Source organism: Convolutriloba macropyga, chromosome 15 (genome assembly GCF_964194025.1).
Source record: "Convolutriloba macropyga chromosome 15, txConMacr16.3, whole genome shotgun sequence".
NCBI lineage: Eukaryota > Metazoa > Xenacoelomorpha > Acoela > Convolutidae > Convolutriloba > Convolutriloba macropyga.
This window is the reverse complement of record NC_134482.1, coordinates 32,993,544-33,014,658: the sequence shown is the minus strand read 5'-3', so window position 1 is coordinate 33,014,658 and position 21,115 is coordinate 32,993,544. Positions and strand designations below refer to the sequence as shown.

General features: G+C 34.1%; 2 protein-coding genes across 5 annotated transcripts in view; one reads left to right on the top strand and one right to left on the bottom strand.

The window, feature by feature from the left end:
• Nucleotides 1-1,050: 1,050 nt before the first annotated feature.
• LOC142354327 (cholesterol 24-hydroxylase-like) lies at nt 1,051-20,976 on the bottom strand. 3 transcript variants are annotated; one of them, XM_075406597.1, is made up of 13 exons: nt 20,029-20,976; nt 17,154-17,497; nt 13,954-14,031; nt 13,334-13,415; nt 13,195-13,268; nt 8,488-8,574; nt 8,025-8,169; nt 7,321-7,422; nt 5,029-5,167; nt 4,697-4,823; nt 4,427-4,625; nt 3,912-4,364; nt 1,051-1,398 (listed from the first exon to the last, which is right to left on the bottom strand). In XM_075406597.1, the coding sequence occupies exons 2-13, from the start codon at nt 17,312-17,314 to the stop codon at nt 1,255-1,257; spliced, it is 1,791 nt and encodes a 596-aa protein (XP_075262712.1). In that variant the 5' UTR covers nt 17,315-17,497; nt 20,029-20,976; the 3' UTR covers nt 1,051-1,254. The 3 variants fall into 3 exon arrangements, with proteins under 3 accessions (XP_075262712.1, XP_075262710.1, XP_075262711.1); XM_075406595.1 differs by having other exon boundaries at nt 20,069-20,976; XM_075406596.1 differs by lacking the exon at nt 20,029-20,976 and having other exon boundaries at nt 17,154-17,679.
• The window catches only part of LOC142354328 (ceramide synthase 2-like), a 67,473-nt gene continuing 51,628 nt past the window's right edge, over nt 5,271-21,115 (top strand). The window contains exon 1 of one of the 2 annotated variants that reach the window (XM_075406600.1): nt 5,271-5,718. The gene's annotated coding sequence lies outside the window, so the exon portion shown is untranslated. Of the gene's footprint in view, nt 5,740-21,115 lie in introns of both variants that reach the window. The other variant, XM_075406599.1, reaches the window with a different exon arrangement.

Here is a 21,115-nt window from a genome sequence, read left to right as displayed (position 1 = left end):
TGTTAAGAAATTGTAGATTAGAATAAAAAAACGTGTGCTGAGCCAGAAATTTTAACCTCATTTTTTAGATTAAGTTAGAACTTCATCTTAAAATTTGAAATTAAATTGCCATGACCAAGTTTTTCACTTTCTATTCCTGCTTGCTGAAAGAATCACCTGAAGAAGTTGCTAGACTGAAAATATTAGAAGCCGTGAAAGTTTTGAACACAGGACCTGTCATTATTGAAGATACTAGTCTTTGCTTCAACGCCTTAGGTGGACTTCCTGGCGTCTACATCAAATGGTTTCTAAAAAAACTGGGACCAGAAGGCTTACATCAGTTGTTAGGGTCTTATGATGATAAATCTGCAGTTGCTCAAACAATTTTTGGTTTCTGTGAGGGACCTGGGGAGCCCGTCAAACTTTTTACTGGCAGAACAGATGGTAAAATTGTTCAACCAAGAGGCTCAAAAGAGTTTGGCTGGGATCCCTGTTTTCTACCAGATGGTTCAGAACTCACATATGGTGAGATGACAAAAGATCAGAAAAACAAAGTATCGCACCGGGCAAGAGGCCTAGCCTTATTGACGGATCATGTACAATCTTTGAACTGAATTGTAATTTGTTTTTGCTTTGATCTGAAGTGATATACCAACGATGTGGAATAGAATTTAAATTTAACTCTTTTTTACAACCGTAACTCCAAAATTAAGATATTCAACATGCTTAGAAAATTTATAACTAGTATACAAATAAAATTTTGTAACACTCGTATGGGGTTTGCATGTTAGACAGCTCCAAAGCCAATAATTTATGGTCCAGCAACTTTATAAAAGTATTGCTACCCATCAAAAATTCATTTCCCATCATTGCCTCATGATGCTTAATAGTAATTTCCGCTTTACAGTTATTTTTTACTTCTTTGAATAGAGGATTATATTTTCATAAATTATACGTTTTGACAGAGGGTTTTAGGTTCCTTGTTCTTATTGGCGCTGTATACTTTTTGTAGCATAGCTGCTCACGTCTTTTGGTTTTAAAAATTTTGAGATTTGAAAACATACAATCATCTGTTAATAAGCAACAGTCAATTAGAACATGCAGTTTAAATTGTCGACAGTTTAATCGGTTCAAATTCTCACGACAATGTTTATATCCCGAAATGTGAAAAAATAATTACACTATTGCATTTGACAAAAGCTGTTGAAACATGGCCGCCCTGCTGCCACCATTCTTTGCTGCAGTGCTGATTTTTCTTGTGGTGTATAAACTTTTTCAACGTTTGACCAATTTTGTAAGTCGCACAGGTACCGAGTCATCAGGCCGTAGAGCGAGGACCTCCTGGAAGTTAGTGGAACTGCTGGTGCATTCGAAGTCAAATTCGGATAGTAGTCGGGCAAGCACGATCTGCATTTCCATCTAATCAAAAAGAAATTAATGTCAAACGCTTTTTGTGATAAATTTAAGTGTTTGTTTGAACTTAGAACGACAATGAGTTTTTTATCATTTTTTTGTTTGTTGACAAAGCTAAGAGAATAAATTTTTTGCGATCAGATTGGGGGATTTAAAAAATAAAACGATGGCTGTTAGTGTCCTGGTATTTTACCTCCATTTGGGTTTTATGAGTGTCTACTTATCTCTGGAAATGTTCATGCTCGCTTTTAAAGAGGTTTCAGGTTTGCCATCTTTCTTATTGGTATATTGACATATTTTGGTCAGAAACCTACAAATTTTGGACCTACAAACCTGCAAATCATTAATTAAATCATTTTTAACCCGCTGATAACTCTATTTTTAAGACAAATTATTACTAAAATGTGTATTTCTAAGTGCCTTTTTGAAAACAATGTAAACCAAAAACATTGTACGTGTCTATTTGTTCGAGTGTATTCAAAATCAGCTGGAACGGAAAAGTTGGCAGCGTTCTCGAAATTTCGTTTTTGTAAGTCATTTCAGATTTGGATTAATTTTTGGGTCGTTCTATTAAAGGGTTGAGCAGTTACTAAAAAAATTAAAACAGCAGGACAAGTCCTGATTTACAATCCTAAGAATTGAATTAACTAACGACCTGATCATTAAAATGTTTACAGCACCATAAAACTTAGACAGTAAACAAAGCTCATTACCCTAATTGCTCAAAACTTGCCCTAATCTAAAACCAATTAGAAAGTTTCTTTAAAAAAAGTTAGTATTCATAGAATGACCAAAAATTATTTAACAGATGCTGAAACTTGTGGTGTTATTATCTCAAAAAAGTATCTGGGTCATTAAAAGTTATCCATTAGCCCCAAAGTTAGGCCTGACAACCGTTTCATTTGCCACTAAATTGGACAAAAACTGAAAATTGTTTAAAAAATTCAAAAACGTATGAAAAAATTAGGAAAAATTAATAAAAGTAGCAAAAATTAATGATATCCAGATCTTCAAACTAAATTCTGTGATGTAAAAATGAATCCATTAACCCATTTTCAAACCTTATAAGTATTTTTTCGGCCTATTAATATAAAAACAAATAAAAAAATGGCAAAATTTTTCAAAAACCTTGAGAAAATTGGCAAAAAGTGCTTTGACTCTGTTAAAGTTGGCATAAACAACGAAAAGAAAACAAATAAATTTGCATAAAAGGACGTTTGGCATATCATAGTAGCCATTTGAACTATAACCGATCTTTAAAATATCAAAATTTTCCAAAAATCAAGAATTTGACGAAAACAAGAAAAACTGCTTTATTCAGGTCTCATAAACTGAGGTCCTCTATTGCAACTCAATGTCTGTCGATTTTTACCTGTTTATTCCGTTTGAAAAGCTCAAGCCATGAAAAAAATGTGAAAACATCTTTCAAAATACAGAACCAGTACAATCCAAATTCATTGGATTGTTAAAAAGAATTAGCTGTATAAGTTTTAAACTTGTTGCTTGTTTTTCGACTTTCCATTTTAGTTTTTGTTTCTGATTGATTATCCTAGACCGCAAAAGAACTTATCGCGTGTTGCGCTGACAATATTTATTTCAAAAATAGCAATGCAATGTACTTACAGAATTTTTGCGTACTGCTCAGCTTGCGCTGTTTTGGTCTTAAAGTTTTGAATAGAAACTTTTTTAGCGTCTTTTTGTCCTATTGGAGGTGTCCCAAAGTGCATCTTTGGGTATAAACTGAAAATTGGTAAGAAATAATTTGCTGTAGTTAGATATTTCCTATTTTCATTTAAAAAACCGATTTATCTGCTTCCACGAAAAAGATTGTTTGAAGTTTTTTTCGACTATTTTGTGGAAAACGAGATAATGATTTTTTAATGCGAATTGGTTTTGATTTTGTAAAAGAGCTTTGAGTTTGGGGCATTACTTCAGCTGCATTTTGTGCACTTTTTGAATGAATACTTTCGGATAGCTAGTTTTTAGATATGCAGATGTGTCTTCAAGCCGGAAAAGGCGGTCTTAATGAAACTTTTATTTGGCCTCGAACGAAGTTTGAAGCAACTATTGTAAACCTCTAATAACCTCTAATGATGTCACTTGATGCCCTCGTTTGCGATTTTATTTCGAATCTATTACAGCTCGACTGAAGCAGGCTGTAATAGATTCGAGCTCCCGACAGTTGTTTGAAAGCGTTTGTTCCGGCGTTAGTCGGTTCTGATTGTCCTAGGCGAATCAATATCTTAGAGTTTTTCAATCTCTTGTTTTTTGAGTAAACGAATGTCAATCGGTCGATGTTGGCTCCAAACAATAGCCTTGCTGCATTTTTTCACAAGCTTCATTTCATGGAAGCACGATGTATTTTTCTGAATTGAAAAATGATGTTAGACTATTGGGTATTTTGATTGGAACTATTGATGCATTGCTAGCAAAGATTGCAAGTTAGAAACAAAGGCTTGTCGATTTTGAGAAAATCATATTGCACTTTTCTGTTTTTGATATTGAAGCTTCAACTTTACCTTCGCGAAGTTGGCTCCAATGCAGACGCGTTGGCCTTTTGAGAATGGCAAATAGCAGCCATTTCTGATCGGATCATTTTCTTGTGTGGTACTGTGGCTACTCTGGTGATTTTTATTGCCCATCGCTGTCCCGATAACTCTAGTTACCTCAATTTTATCAATGGCTGGCAAAAATTTAACATTATCTGCTGCCTCCTCGTCATGATTCGCGGTCTTTGTTTCCGATATGTCAGTATGTTCGACCAAATTTTGATTATAATCACGTTTTTGGGGTGTTGAGGTGTCCTGTTTGCTACAACTCTTCTTACAACTCGAGTCATTTGAGTTGGAGTCATTTTCAGCAACTTTGGAGAGCGCCGAGCTGATTTGGTTGATAGTTGCGAATCGCTCTGGGTCAAAACTGGACGGGTTTTTCCAGTATTTTCCGTTGTGATGTACGAGATAGGTACTTATCTGCAAACACATCAATAGGATTGATTTATGCAAAGCTTGTTAAATTAAAGTACGGGACTCACCATAATTATCGTATTGGCCGGTATCATTAGACCATTAATCATGGTGTCCTCGCGACACGTTCGCGTGGTCCCGCAGATGGTTGGGTACTTGCGCAGGGTCTCGTTGATCATCTGTTGGGTAAACACAAGTTTGGACAGGAAGTCACGGGTCGGAAGTTCGTGCTTGCAGCTCATTGCGTTTCGGATTTCGTCGGACATCCTGTAAATGTGTCAATTTAATTTAGAGATAATTGATTATAGGGGTTTGGTATTTGTGGGGAAACGATTTACCGATCTTGGAATGGTCGGTGGTGGCACATTTCGCGAAGAAGGAAACCAAGGGTGTTAGCGGTGGAGTCCGTCCCCGCTAGTACCATAACCAGAACGTCATCAACAACTTCGTCAATGTGCGAACTCTCTGAAATGTCAAACGGTCATATTTAGAGTGCTAAAACATGCTCATATCCTAGTGATTAGTTTTCTTGATCCGAAAGCAAAGGCAAGTAAATATATCGCTTGAAATTTTGTTTCAATAGAAAAAGAAGCTTTGTTGTCTGAAGACTGATTTGTTTGAGAGTTAGGAATATTTTTCAGTGAGACAATTAACACTTAGCTGTATTAACCATAGAGTGCTTGTTCGCAGTAGTTTTTGTTCAACAAGCCCAAATTTTTGTTCAGGTTTTCCGTGATGATATCCTTGCATGCGTCTCTGATCTCAGAAAGTACTTTGGCGACTTGTTTTTCCTTCTTTCCAGGAAAGAGCTTAAACACAGCATGGAATTACTGGTGTCCAAATTAGACTTCAACTTTAGCGAGCGTTGGCGGATGTTTAATGTCTGTCGAGTGAAGTTTGAAGCATTTATTGTAAACGTGTATTTTAATGAAAATTCATGGCTTGGCGATTTTCTTCTAGAACATTCTTTCGGTTTAGGTTCTCGCATGACCTTTTCACACTTGGCTTTTTGATTTTTTAGTGATTTGAAATCCGTGCATTCATAAAAACAAGTCTGTTGTTAAAATGAAAGTGATTGTGAGCGATGACAGCACATAGCCTAGGTAGCGTAGTCATCCGAGAGGTCGGGGTTCAAACCCCTCCTTGGTAAGAAGTTTTTCTAGCGTATTCCCCCTTCTAAATTATCAGCCTCGCCAGTTGTTCGAGAGCAATTCGTCCGACCTTTGTCGGTTTATGTTTTTAGTTGGTACTTCAAGCTCTGACATTTCAATTTGCGACGCAAAATTTTAAAATTTTTTAGTGGATGAATGTATTGAATATCTATGCACCGTCAAACATGCATGCGCTCTTCCAAAAAGAGGTGAGAGACAACCTGCCCGAGGTATTACGATAAAAACATTGTTGCACTTCTGACTTATAATTTAAAGGATTTAATGTTACAAAATAAGATTTTTCGACCAATAGAAATTGTAATCTGTGAAAATTATGTACTTTCAAACGAAGTGATTATAAATTATTTGTCCCGCTCTTTTCGAGGAGTACCTACCATTGTTAGATCCAGTTTTTAATGAGGTGTGTTCCTTGATAGAGCATTGCTCCTTTTGATAATAGTCAATAATAACCTCGACTATTACGCAGACAATTTGCTTGTAGTACCTTAAATTAAATCGACAAAATAGAAGTACAATTTTTTTCCAAAAATTTAAAGATCAGTGCGTTTGTTGTTTTGACAAAAGCATCTGTAATTTTTCGGCAGTTGAACATCGGATACCAAAAAAAATTCAAAAAATAAAGCTTACAATTTGGTTTTCCCAGAGCTGAGTTTTCCACTATTTGCGATGATGCCTAATTAGGTTTTATTCAGAACACAAAATAGATAGCAAAGATGCTTTAACTTAATCGCGGCAGAGTATACGTAATTTTGTTTGCCGGTTGCGTGACAGTTTACCCAATTTCATTTTACGCAATGCCATTTTACCCTTAGCCATTTTACCCAACCTAACCATTTTACCCAACCTGCCATTTTACCCATTGCCATTTTACCCAAGGCCTTTTACTCAACACCAACTTACCCCACGATCTTTAATTTTTTTGTTCAATTATCCGATTACAAATTAGCAGTCGCTATTACAAAGATGATTCCAAAATATTTGTGGACAATATAATGCCATTTTCGGTTGTGATAGTTTCATATCAAGTCCCACGGGCCATTTTTTTATAGTCGGCTAAATAGTCGTTCTGGTAAATTTAGCAATAGGGTAAGTTGGCATTGGGTAAAATGGCATGTTGGGTAAATTGGTATTGGGTATAATGGCATTGGGTAAAATGGAATTGGGTAAATTGTCCTGACACCGTGTTTGCCACATAAGAATATTAACCGAGTATTTGCAAGCAATTGCTTCCAATATTTCGAGAAATTATTTTATTCTCGTCTTTTTGTGACTAACTTTGGTGTTTTTCGTTTTTCCCGGAAACAAATACTTTTCGGAAATTTTGAAATTTTTTCAACTAGACGTTTTTTTGGAAATATTTTTAGTGGATTTTTTTTCATGAGGAAGCCTGCTCCATTTTTTTTATATGCATTATCAAGGAAGAGGGTTTGTTGTCTCGTAAGACGTGAAACATTTTGTATTTTATTTCTGAACTCGTTGTTTCTAAGAAGAAAATTCTCTCAAGATATAGGGATTTTTGCTATAAAGTTGTGTTATGACTTCATGAAATCGGTCTTGTCGTATTATACAGATTGCATTGTGTCTGCAAGGAAGACCTAAAGATTTTTACGCCGTAAGTTAGAGCAGTCTAATAAGTCCTTTGAAATGCGTACTAGCAATGAATCGACAATTGCTTGGTTTGTAAATTAAAGAATGTACGCCAATATGGAAACCGATCATACAAACCATAAAATTTGAGCCATTGTTTTTTATTTGGAAGGAGAGTTCTGAATTCTATCCTGTTTAATTACCTTTCGTATTGGACTTCGAAGTTGAGCCTGCATAGCTGGGAAAATCTTCCCGACTTTCTCTGCCAATCCCTCAAACTTGTCTATCTTAAGGTTGAACAGTGCCTGAAAAGTAACAGTTAAAACAAATTTCATAAAAATTGACAAAAATTTTTTTATAGTCTGTCTGTTAATTTCTATGGACAGCTTATAAAAAGGAAGTAGATCTAAGTTGACGTGGAATAATGTCTGTCTGTCAATTAAGACTAAATTATATATACATTTTTCTGGCTCATTCCTTTAATATAATACATGCGGCTTAATTGAATATGGGTTTTGTGGCTAAATTGAAAATGTTTGTTTTTGAGAATAGTTTTTTATATGATCAAACTTTCACCTTAGAATTGTTTGGTTGCAATAGGCAATTCAGTTTTTTGTACTCACGTCTCAGTTTGCATAATGAAAAACCGATCTATCGAGTAGTCGAGGGGAAATTATTAACCATAAATACGCGGTAATTGATAATTAAATAAAACCGAAGCTTATCTATTTCGTGTCTAATTTTCATCAAAGATGATTTTTGTACAGATAAACAAAGGCCTTTAAATACTGACCAAAATTAGGCAAGTAGTATTTGCCGGTAATTTATTAGAATTAAAAAAGATAATAGTGAAATGGGACAAAAAGTTAATGAACAAAAAATGAAATATGGTTAAAAGGGTTCTTGCTCTTAAGACGCTGTCGAGGGCGGCTTCGGTTAGAAGAGGGTAAAGTAGAATGGGTTCCCCGTTGCTCTGGGCCATGGCAGTCTGGATTCGGGTAACCAGTCGATCGGCAGCGTCGTTGAAGCACGAAAGGTAATCATCTATTGCACTGAAACACATACATTGGCTCGCATGGTTATGAACGCAATTTTTTACAGACCGTGGTCCTACAACCTCGCATCTGGTCAAAATTATTTATGCTCGCTGAAAACAAGTTCGTAACTTATAACCCCAGTTTAATAGGGTTCTTTTTTAGCCCGATTTACTTCATCGCGGATCGAAAAACGACACCTTTAATAGTTGTAGTTTTGGTGCAAACTTTGCGAGGACAAAAACAACATAGTAAACATTGTAGCCTTAATTTTCATACGTAGTCTAATTTACAGTAATATAAATTACAAAATGGTCGAACAATTTTTGAAGTTACCTTCTTTTGAAGAATGTGTTGAGGATTCTGCGTTTGATGAGCCATGTTTGTTGATTTTGCTCCACCAGAATACCTTGTGGTATCAGTCTAAAAAGCAAATAAATAACAAATTCACGGTTTCAAGAATCTGCAAAGCATTACAATCCCAAAATGTCTAGCAAATTTTGAGGTCGGCTAATTTTGGAGATATATAGAGCTGGACTCTTGTTGCTGGAAGGTTTAATTCAAGAATATCTGTGTATTATTTAGAAAGGCTTCTTATGGATTCAATTCTCCCTGAGAAAGCTTAATTCTAAGGAACGAGCTATGACTTAATGTAAAACGAAACTCGTCTAGATATTCCCTTTTCTGATAATACACAGATAATCATGAATTAAATTATCTTGAAACAAAATAGTCCAGCCTTATAATATCACAAAAATTAGCGTAGCAGCAAAGCGTTTTGTCAAGCAACACACGTTTTAAGCAAAAATAGAACTAACATGCAAGCAACAACTTGCTCTTCCCTGATGAAAATTTCCCCGCAACAAAAAGACAATGAAATAGTTTGATAGTAGTATCATAAAGTAGTATCCCGTAGTGTTGTATCGCACGACTATTTTTCTTTTGTGCGACAAAAATATAATTCCAGGTTAACTTAAGCAAACTTTTAGAAATCTAATCAAATTTTTCCTCATATTTAAGTTGGCGTAATAAATGCGCTAAAATTGGGAAGTTTTTGTAATAGTTGGTCCTTGTTCCAGATAAAACCACGGCAGTTCATCCTTGGAAATAGTTAGAAAAACTTTCATGCATTCAAAACATAATATACGATGAGGTTTTTCGAAGTTGTGCCGTGAAAGACCTCAGGAAATTATGGGAAATGATTCGAAATATTACATATCAATGTGATAAAAAAAGGATTAACTCCGATGAAAACCAATATATTGTTAAGATTAATTTATGTCAGTCAGGCAAACTTTAGCTTGTGAATTATAAAATTATTTGAAAAATTGATTTTATAATTTTAATTTTTTCGCTCCTTTTTTTATTTGGTCAATCGGACGAAGTTGACATTCAAATCAGACGTTCAAATCTTGTGAATCTTCGGATCTTTCACCTTTTTGTTGTCTTTTTTGTGATTGAAGCACCGAACCAAAAAATTTTGTGATTGAAGCACCGAACCAAAATTCTGCTTCAATCACAAAATAAACTCATCTGCACTAGAAAACTCTATCCTGAATATCGGCTCAACTCTTCATAATAAATTTCTTAACGGGGATTTTTTTTTTAAAAAAATAACTGAAATGGATGCAAGACCAATAGTTCTAAAGAAGCATCTTAAATTGTTTTCCTTTCAATTATTTAAACAAAACTCGAATAATGCGTAGTCCGGCAAAGCATCATGGAAAAGTTTTAAGTTTTCATAGTACCACTGTCTCAATTTAAACTGTAATATTTAGTTTATTTCATTTATACGCTGACCTACACTGCCCATTTAGTTGTTTGCTGTTAGTAACTTAATGGGAATTCAATGTGTTCTTTTCTTTTCCTTCTTTTTCACTCAAATTTTGTTATTTTTCGTGACAAAATGTTACAGTTAAGTATCATAATGCTGTTGGTGTTGAATTAAAGATAAAGTATAATTGATTAAATGTTTCATCCGACTTCTTTTGCTCACCTGCAGGTTTATTTTGCTTATGGAGAACGGGCGCCGCATTAGCTTCTTTTAACAATTTTTGTCCACATTTGTCGACTGTAATGATCATAAATACTACTGGCATCTTGTTTTTAATTTATAAAGGGGCGATCTGTACTTAACTTTCCGGTTGATTTATGTGGAAAAAACTTTTGATTTTTTTGCTAATTTGATTTTGAAACAATTTGCACTGATTATCTGAAATTTTTCACTCATTGCAGAGTAGCCTTAATTTTGTCTCTCAAACTATTTGACTTTTATTTGTCCTCAATTGCTGCGCCTATAATAATCAATTTGTTATTGAATAATTTCTCTTCATATTTTTTATAGTTTTTTAAAGAAAGTTAAAAAGTAAAATAGACAATGTCAAAGGAAGCCCTATTTATCATTGCAAGTTACTGAGTTAATTTGGAGAAATATGTGGCTTTTAATTGATTTAGTAAAAAGTGTTAGGACAAAAACCAGCTTCAATTTTTCATCTTTTCAAGCGTTTTTGCTAGTGCACTTAGTGTAAATCACCATTGCACTTTATTCTGGAACAAAGCAATGGCGAATTCTGCTATTGTTGTCAGTTTTTGTTCCGACCCCACTTGTGGGGGAGGAACTATATACTCAAATTAGTTTTTTTGTCCAGACAATTTTGACCGACCGATATATTCATAATCACTCATGTTTTTTTTTGGCTTCGACTCTGAGTTTTCGCAACTTTGAAATTTTGATTTTCTTTTTAAGGTTTTACAAATTTTTTGGAGTCAACAGGCTTCGTAATGAGCATTAAGTGAACATATCTAGTGCTTAAATAGTCAGCTAGTGGCTGTTAAGACTTTGAAAATATATTTTTTTCAATATTAACCAATCATAAACTTATTTTCGTGAACTGTTAGTCAGTCTAAGTAATTACAGGACTCGGTTTTTTCATACTGCAAACAAAATTAATCTGGTTAGCTGTTTTATGTTTTAGCTATTGATCATTTGACTTCAATGACACAAGATAAAAAAATCAAACTTTGGAGCTTTTCGTATTATTGGTACCTTTTGAAATCTTATCCTTTTATCTTAATATTCATAACTCCCATTGCCTTAGAAAAAACGTTCAATGGCTCATAGATAAAGTTTTCAGAGAAAAACATCTGGTTTAAATGGCTTCGACACTTCTCATAGTCATAAGACTTACTGTGATGTCTTATTGATTTCCTCTGCTTGACAAACATCCTTTTCCTCCCATCGAGGCATAACTGAGCGTATTTGTTATCATCCGTTGAAAGCTATTGAGTTTAATTGCTGTCAAGACTTTAAAAATAATTTTCGAAGACTTTTATGAACATTAACCAATCGTAAACTTTTTTTCGTGAACTGTAAGTAGCCTCAGTATTGGCAGGACCCTTTTTCTTTCTACTTCATCCAAATGTCTAGTTAGCAGTTTTATATTTTAACTATTGGTTTTATGACTTCGATGCACGAGTTTTCATATTTTTTTCTAATTTTTGGATACTTTTTAGGAATTTTGGTTCCTCTTGAAATCTTATTACATTATCTTATTATTGAGGGCTCCCATTGGCATAGAGAAGACGTTCAATGGATTATAGATAATATTTTCAGAGAAGAGCTGATGATTTAGTTGGCCCGGACACTTTCCTGCACGTTTCTACTGAATAGTTTTTTTCCTGTATTTGTTGTTGTTCTCATAGTCAGTGTATTTATTGGCTTTCGTTGAAGTATTTCGAGTCTAATTGCGTTGATACTACGGTTTTTCTAAAAAATTTTGTGGTTTCAATATTTGTTCATATTTGTTGATTTTTGGAAGTCTTATGGTTAAAAATGAATCCTTTTGCTGTTTAAGAAAAAATTGAAAACAGAAAGCTTACTGAAATTTTCATTTTAATGGCTTTTCGCTCGACACTTTTCTTGCTCAATTTTTTATTTAATTTGCTGATTTTGCATGTTTTTCTATTCTTTGTGTAGCCGTAAATTGCTGACCGGTCTTATAACCTTCTGATTTGGTATTGAATGAAAGAAGTTACCCGCGGCAGTCAGTTTATAGCGAGTAATCATAATGTTTATGATATACAGTTTATATTATACAGTTTTCAAAAATATACAGTTTTCAAAAATTTTCAAAGTTACAAATTGACGAAAAGAACAACCATCCAATTCCTTGTTTTTCAAAAATTAACATGTCTACTGTTGTTATGCCGTAACTGATGTTTTGTTTGTTGGAGAATATGCGTTTTCATAAAAGTTTTGAGTCGTGTATTTGTTTCTTTTTCTCTTCTTTTAGACCTTTCGGGTAATATCAGATCCCAATGATTTTCAAATGCGGCCCAAATGAACTTATTTGTTTTTTCAGTTTAATTTCAGCTGAATTAGTATAAAAACTGTTATAAAAATACCTGTTATTCAGATAATAGCTGTCGATTTTAATGGCTTCAATAATTTGTGTTTTCGCAAATTGTTTGTGTTTTTTGAGTATCTGTATTCCTTTCCCATGGCTTGGTCTTATCAAAGACAGATCTCATTGGTTTCTTAATGAGTTTTTACTAAATTTATCGGGTTGTTACTAGGTGCTTTTTATATTAGATATTGAGCTTTGCCTTGAAATTTTTGTTTTTGCCTTTTTAGTTGTTCAATTTTTTTCTCGTAGTATTTTTGATGGCAGATCTCGAGAGTGTTGTAATGAGGCTTGGCATTATGTAATTCAATTAGTAGTTAGGTTTTGTAACGAGTTTTTAAACTCAAACATTTATTTTTGTTATCTCTTCATTTGGTTGACAATTAAGTCAAAAATGTGGTTGAGCTCGGGTGGGAACATCATGTGCAAACATTAACGAGCCTCCTTGTTTGGAAATCTAAAATAGACTAAAACTGTTCATTTTTTATTTTCTTTATTTTTATTGGCCGAGACCTTCAGGTCACTCATTGACCGTATAACACCTAAATAGGTTGTCTCATTGTAGAGTCCTTTGTGGCTTAAAATTCATCCAACTTTGTTGGATAAGAACAAAAGGGATTCGATCAAACTGCATAAGAACCTTGTTCCGTATAGTTGATTGAACTCCTCGTATCTCCTGGACTTGGGGAATCTGTCTCCATCAGCAAGCAGCTTCTAAAATGATTAAATTAAACCCTCTTTTGTGGTCTTTAAAGGGAAGGGTATTGGGCGATACTTACTCTGATCTCCTTGGGGTCTGCGACCACCACTATCGACATGTGTAACACTCTGAATTTGAACAAATCGCCGTGCTGGTCATGCCTTGGAACACAGCACATTTTCGCTATATACAACCACAATTCACTATCACTTTCAGCCACCTTTTCGAAATCAATTTGACGCGTTTCAGCATGAATTAGTGCACAAGAGGGCCATATTCAGATGTTAATCATTACTCAACAGGGCCATATTCAAATCATTGTTATTCATTAGTAGTCGATACCTGCACCAGCTGCTGCTTTGATAATTTCAGCGCACAGTTAGATATGATTTTTATTTGTTTTTTTTTGAAATTTGTTGCGATTATCATAATTTCTAGAGAATTCTTTGAGCGGAGAATGCCTGAAGCAGTGTCATTTGGCAATTATTATGAAATCCATTATAAAATCAAATACTTTAACAGATCCTTGAAAATCATTACACGTTAAATTAATAGCCGCTGTTCTTTGGATTGTAAGTGACGACGAGATATTTTCTGATGCTCAATACATCTACATTTGATGAAAAATTTGTTGCTGGTTATTGTGGAGAGAATTTAATTCAAAAATGATAGAATTTAACGTTACCGTCTTAATCTTACCATCGTTTGAGAATCAACTGGAACGAGTAGTTCAGTTTGTGCAGCCTTCTTATCTCGCGTAGGTTGCCCGTTATCGCCCTAAAATCGATTGTTTTCAAGAAGAATAATTTTGTTGATATTAGGAAAATTATAATGCTGGTAGAAACAATTTTTTTGCGAATTTTTTTCCAATTGTTCAAATTTGTTTTCTGTTTAGTCTCTTCAATTTCCATAAATGATTGGTAGTTGCTTCAGTTCTGCAAATATATCGCACTATTTTGGGTAGTCTATGGGCTGTATTTTCATTTGTACCAGGCGCTCAATTTTGGCATTCTTACGCCAGAAAGCTCGAACTAGCACTTTTAAACTTCTCGGTCTGCTCATAAGATGCATTTACGGCCTTGATGTCTTAATGAATTGATTGGAACAAGTTTTCTGGTCTGCTGCGTTATAAGTTGTTGCTCCTCTATGACTTTAAAATCACGCTCTAAATTACTTCTAGCAATCTGGCGTCTATTGAATTTTCGACAAAATAAGAATTTTGCTGGAACATTGGAAATTTGCTATCAATCAGAAATGTTTACGTGATGTTTGTGATGTGCACATTCCTGTTTTTTTTGAGAAATAGGTTTTTGAGCTAATTGTCGGACAAAATTTAGAGATACTAACATTGAATTTCGGTAGTCCTATGCTAAACACTGACAATGTCGCAAAGTGTATTTAGGTAGGTCTTTCTCGGAATATGACAACCAGATTTGTAGAAATGGAGTTTTAAGCTCATGTGGGTAGTTGTTCTGAGTTGTGACCGTTTGCAATGCGGAAGGAAATTTAATCATTTAGAGTTTTATTACTAGGTTCGAAAAAATTTTTAATCTCTTACAGTTTTTACCATGTTTATAGTTATTTTAACTGTTTTCATGAATAGCTAATTGTTCCTTTCATGGAAACTGTGTCGGTTATTGATTTCGTAAATCCTCTTCACTGAGGATATTTCAAATCATTGCGGTTTATTTAGTTTGTGTTCATCACTAACGTTCAATATGGCAAGGCGGCGAGTTAATAGATTGAATTTAGTAATTGTTCCTTCCATGGAAACTGTGTCTGTTATTGATTTCGTAAATCCTTTTATCTGAGGATATTTCAATTCATTGCTGTTTATTTAGTATTGTGGTAATCACTAACGTTGATCAATATGGTAAGGTGGTGAGTTAATAGATTGAATTTAGTAATATCGTTTACTAATGGCATTGTCATTACTGGACATTTTTTGGCTACATTTTCGACGCTTTAACAGGAAGAAACGTTGAGTAAAAAATGTTAATTTTGCCTGAAGATCCTTTTCTTATATAAGCTTTTCGGAAAAGTAATGTATGCCCATTACTTTAGTGGCTATTAAATTGCCCATATTTTTGAGCTGTCTTGACGAATACAAATTGGGTTTTCAATCTGTTTTGTGTATTCGATCTGATTCCCTACTTGTATCTGCTCTTAAATTTTAATGGAAAAAGAATTATTAACGGCTTTCATTCTTAAATTTTTGAAAATTTAAACATCCATTTCGTGAATTTCTTTCAAATACTGAGATTTTTGCCTATTTTTTTGGAATATTCATGTTGCCCAAAAATTGGCCAATGCATTTTGCAGCAGCCCGAAAACTCGGATGAATTCACAATTTACCCGAAGTCTTATAAACATTGCTATTGTAAAACTTACAACCATACTCTGTCTTCTATAAAGTGAAGTAAACTGGTGATGGGCAATAGATCGAAAGGACAATAATAGATCAAAAACCATAAAATTGGGACAAATATTTTTCGCTGTTTTCAATGGCTGAAATAAAGTGTTATTTGCGAACCGAAGCGAAGTTATCGCCTTTGGCTATGCCTCGCGAGTCATTGCCATGCCTTAGCGGCCCGTGTGACTTGATATGAGTCTATCACAAGCGATCAAATTATCACTTGTAATAGAGCGTATAACAAACATGTTATACGCTCTGTTACAAGTGAGTGCTTAAATCTGATTGGACAATGTGCAACATAAATAGTTTCATATTCGAATTTTTCGATCTTCATCCATGTTGTCATAGCGCCAAGTGAACTATGTCTTGGAAAACCCGTAAAACTGAAATTTCAACTAAATTATTTAATTGTAGTCGAGTATTCATTTTCTTTAATTCCTTTTTTTGCTTATTGCTTTCTTGCATTTCTTTGTGTTGGTTTGCTTTTATTGCTTTACTGTATTTACTTTTATTGTCATCAAGATATGAGGAAATTGTGAGGAATTGTGTTGAAAATATATTTGTGATCAGGTTTTGCGGTCGTATAGAGAGAGTATTAACTACATCAATACAGACGGCCCAATAAACCAAAATTTTGCGCTTCTAGTCATTTGTTTCCAAATTTTTTGCATGTGTGGCCTGCAAGTTTCGTCACAGCATTAACACCTGCTTTTTTTTTCAATTGGCTTGTTTTGATATTTTCATGTTTTATTGATCTATGCAGAACTTCTATGTTAACAAGTTGCCTGCGATTAGATTACATTCATGTAATATAAGGACTGCAAACAGTGTTCAATACACACTTAAATAGTTAAGAAAACTTTTTCAAATTAGTTGTTTTACAAAAGTTTGTTAACTTTCCTTAGTCATTTATTTGAAAAGGACTGGAATTTTTTTGACAATTGAAAACACTGGGTACAGCTGATAAAGAAAACAATTAGCAAAGATCTAGGTGATTTTGTACATATTTAGTGTAATGGTGGTGTGATAATTTTAACAGATTTTTTAATGTGTAAAATTCGAATTGGATTTTTATTGGTTCTCTCCTCATTTAAACAACGCTGTTCATCCCTTGCGGTTTCTTATCGGTCTGTCAAACTTATGAAGTAATTGCTATTTGTATTCAATTTTCACTTCAAGCTAATGAACTGAACTGACAAACCAAACCCGATTGTATGTGTCACGTTCAAAATAAGCGCTGATCTGATTTCTTCGTGATTTTAAGTGACGAGTTTATCCGATTACCGATTAACCAAGATTATTTAAAGAGATATCTAAATATGAAATTTAATTTGTCAAATCCTAAAAAAACTGAATTTTTAATAATGCGTATCTATGCACTGATAATGGACCTATAAATGTATAAGTAATGAACTTTCCGTTGTGCTATAAATAGATATAAAAATGGCGAAGGAAAATAGATAGAAATTGGTTCATAACTTACGATTGGACGGGACCAGGAATGTCCTGGTATGTGATGATGTATCGCTTCCAAAACATCACTCCAAACAGTACAAATGAGACACAAGTCAGAAGAGCTGCGATCACAATCGCTAGTAACGTGTCCATTCTAGATAGTATGATCAAGCGTTTCAAAAGTTTCATCGGCGAACTGAATTTAATCGACGATATCTGATTTAAGAATGCCCTCTAGACTATTATGTAATATCACTTGCTTCTCAGTCACCGAATGTATAGATTGCTTGTTACAATTGTCCAGCATACGCATTTGGTTCGTCACAATTACAGACTTGCAAGATTCTCGACGTTCAAATTTCAGACTGGAATCTGAAATGAATCGGTTCAAGAAATCGATTGACCCGAATTACTGATTAAGTACGGGGTTGGGGTTTTCGTGAATGATCGTTTATGCGACAGAAAATTTGGGTTAAGCGGCTTTAATAACAAAAGTTTCAGTTATTTTACATTTATTTAGGTTATTTTTGCTCAGACTTAGCTTGACGTGGAGCTTCAACCCACGGCGCTTTGTTTTGTTTCATTAATTTTGGGTCGCATTTTTATAGAGGTTTGAGTGGAAATGGGTTTAAATGGATAATTTCACTTTTGACCTAAAATGTTGATGTTCTATATTAACTTCCAATAATATACTTTGGAGCGCCTTATTTTAATCTGTAAACTTACCCCCAGTGAATGAAGCAGGTTTAAATTGAATAAAAACCCATTTGTCCGAGAACAATTTGTCCGACGTTAGTCGGACGTCTATTAAATGAGTTTTTGTTTTGTCAAATATCCGATGAGTTTAGTTGCTTGATTTGTGTGACTACTGTCAGTTTTCGTTTTCTAATCATAGAAATCAAAGCACATATACGAACTTCATAAAATTAAGAAAATAATTTGGAATAGAATTTATAGTTCTAGTCCTTTAAGTAATCATTCGTCAAAATTTTGACTCATCTTTGTTTAGCAAGTTGTGTTTGTATTACATTCACATACTATATATGGACTGCATAAAGTGTTCAAAAGACACTTAAATAGCTAAAATCACATTTTATTTTCAAGTTTTTAGTAATTTTACGGAAGTTTTAATTTTCCTTTGCCGGTTATTTGAAAACGACCCTTGTTTGACAACAATTGAGAACACGCGGTGCGGCTGATAAAGAGAACTAAAAAAAGCAATTATCTGGGTACTTTTGTTCATAATTGGCACCTGAGAGTTTTTAATTTTTCTACTTCCCCTTCGTCATTTGTAAGTGGCTTGACTCTACTTTTTTGTGAATCAGGAGTAGACTATGTCCAACTACAATTTTCTCTAGATGATTTTGTTAAGAGTGCGAAAATGCACTCAATAAGAAAATGGAATATAAAAGTCACGTAATTCTTTTTTTTTGTAAAATCGCTCCTTCAAGTTTTCAGGTCTAATATTAATTTTTTTAATTTTTAAAAGGCTGGTTTTGTTTCGAGTTGCTTCTAATTCGCGTTTAACTCATTTGTTCTTATAGTTTTGCTTGTTTGGATTGTAGATTACTGTTTAATGTATTTTTAAACTCTGCAATTGTTTCTGCTCTCGTTTCTGCTTTTCGGAAAGTGTCTATATATATTCCATATTTATGGTATAATGCAAAAATCCAAGGCAAAATCTTGGCTTAGTCAACCGGGTCTTAGTTGAATACGACCTCGAAAACAGTTCCTTGAAAGGACATTCTAATTGTGTTTTTGAGAGATTTTGTTGCCCTTTCGCACTAATGATATCTATCATGGTATCTTATGAGACAGGTGATTGCATTGTAAAATTTTCTGCATTATTTTAATTTCTGAGATTTTTTTGCTATTTCGAGTGAGATAGTTCAAGTGTATATTTGTTTGATATTCTACTGAAATAAACTTGAGCAGCGATACTTAGGGAGACGTATCTGTTACATCACGTGCCAGGTTTTCATTTTTCAGCTTCCATTGGTACTCTGAGCTTCCGAGAAGTCATATATGAGTTTGAGAAAAGGAGTTCTTATATGCGATCTCTTGTTTGGTTGACTTGAGTCAGTTCTCCTCCTTCATAAAAACTATAAACAAACTTTAAAGCTAATCAATTTAAAGACGTGTGTTTAAGGTTTTTTTCTAAGCTATTATTTTTGTGTTTCTGAAACTTCTTGTGACTTTACATATAATCAGAGGTTTTTTAACCTCTTGTTTTTTTAAAAAACCAATTTGCTTTCTTTTTAGACATGCTTGCTTAATTTTAAAATTTTAAGTTGAAAGCTAACCCTACTTGGGGATCCTTATTGAATATTTTCCAAAGATTAAAAGAAGAATTAAAAAAAAAATGAAAATAGCTGTATATCCTTCTGGGTTACATGACAAAATACCCAATGCCATTATACCCAATTTATTCCCTTTGATGTTTTCGTTCAATAATCCGATTACAAATTAGCACTCAAATTTAAAAGCACGTTTTCTCACAATTAAGTTGATAGTTTAATCCCATGTTTGGTTGTGATAGTTTCATATCAAGTCCCACGGGCCGCTGAGGCATGGCCATGGCCCGCGAGGAATGGCCGAACGCACTCGCTAAATAATGGTTCTAGTAGTTTCAACGTTAGAATAAAGTATTGGGTTTATTTTGGGTATTTGTCACATTGGGTATTTGGGCATTGGGTATTTTGTCCTGACACCATCCTTCTGCTACTTTAACTGTTGTCAAAATCAGGCAATCAATATTCTTAAGAATAAGTGAGAAATTTTTGTATGAACTTTTAATTGGGTATTATGATGAACTTTAAAGGCTTAAGAAAATTATAACAATGAAAAAGTAGCTGAGTGAGCTCAATAGCGCGGACGCAAAAAAGTCCCTGTGGTTCATTTACCTACTATCTTTGCATCAATTAAGTTAAAGTCAAATATCACCTCAGTTGGAGAGAATCAGGTCTTCACGTGTAACTTGGATCAAATTGGGGGCTTCGTAGATTGTTGAGAATATTGTTATTTATCTCCCTTTTCCCAAACAAAACGCGCCGGAAATTAAAAATGCTGCTGAATTTTAAAATTCAACTTAAATGGGATTTTTTAATAGGATCTTTGAGCAAAAAACAGAAGTAAGAAATAATGGGAATTCTATGCAATAATTTAACATTCAATGAATTTGGACTTAAGGATTGAAAAAATGATTATTGGAAAAGAAAAATCTCAGAAAATGTTTTTGTCGAATCTTAGATTCTGTAAATGAGTTTCACAACAGTTTGGAAAGGTGAACTGTTCACGACTGTTTAATTTTGAATAATGATTTCCTAGTTTGAAATGTTCCGCGCTGTCGGATTATTGGGAAAAGGAGGTCCGGTTTTCGTTTTTATGGGAATTTCCGAAGGGAGTTTGGAAGAGGTGTATAGCCAACTGGTTGACGACGTATTTTGAGCTGAAATGATTAACTTGATTGCCTTTCCTCTATTACAAGTTCATTTGCGTCTGTTGTCTTGAATTAGGACTTTCAAATCTAAATCACTGTTTCTATTTTTAGGAATCCTCTGATTATCACCACCTGTTTTCCCCCCTCTTTTCGCTTTAAATTTTATTAGGCCAATTTGTCCATTAATTTATCTTCTTTTTGTAGTCTAATTTGGTGCATCCAATAAAAAAGGCCTTTAAGTTCAGTTTATGCGATGAGTGAACGAACTTAAATTTAGAACCAGTTAATTATGAACCGAATTCGCCTGAGTTTACCTGAACTCGGCTGATCGGGTAACTTAAGTTTGCTCATACAGCAGTCGATTAGCGGAAATACCAATTTTTCTTTTTTCCTTGTAGATCACACTTTCTTTAGCCGTCTGAGGAAATATTTCCTTGACTATTGGCAGAAGGCTCAAATTAAAGCTTAATGAATCTATTCTTGCTTCGGCTACAGCTGAGTGGCCGTATAACTTTTAGCCCTCAGGCCACGTGTTATTTTTACATAGTAAC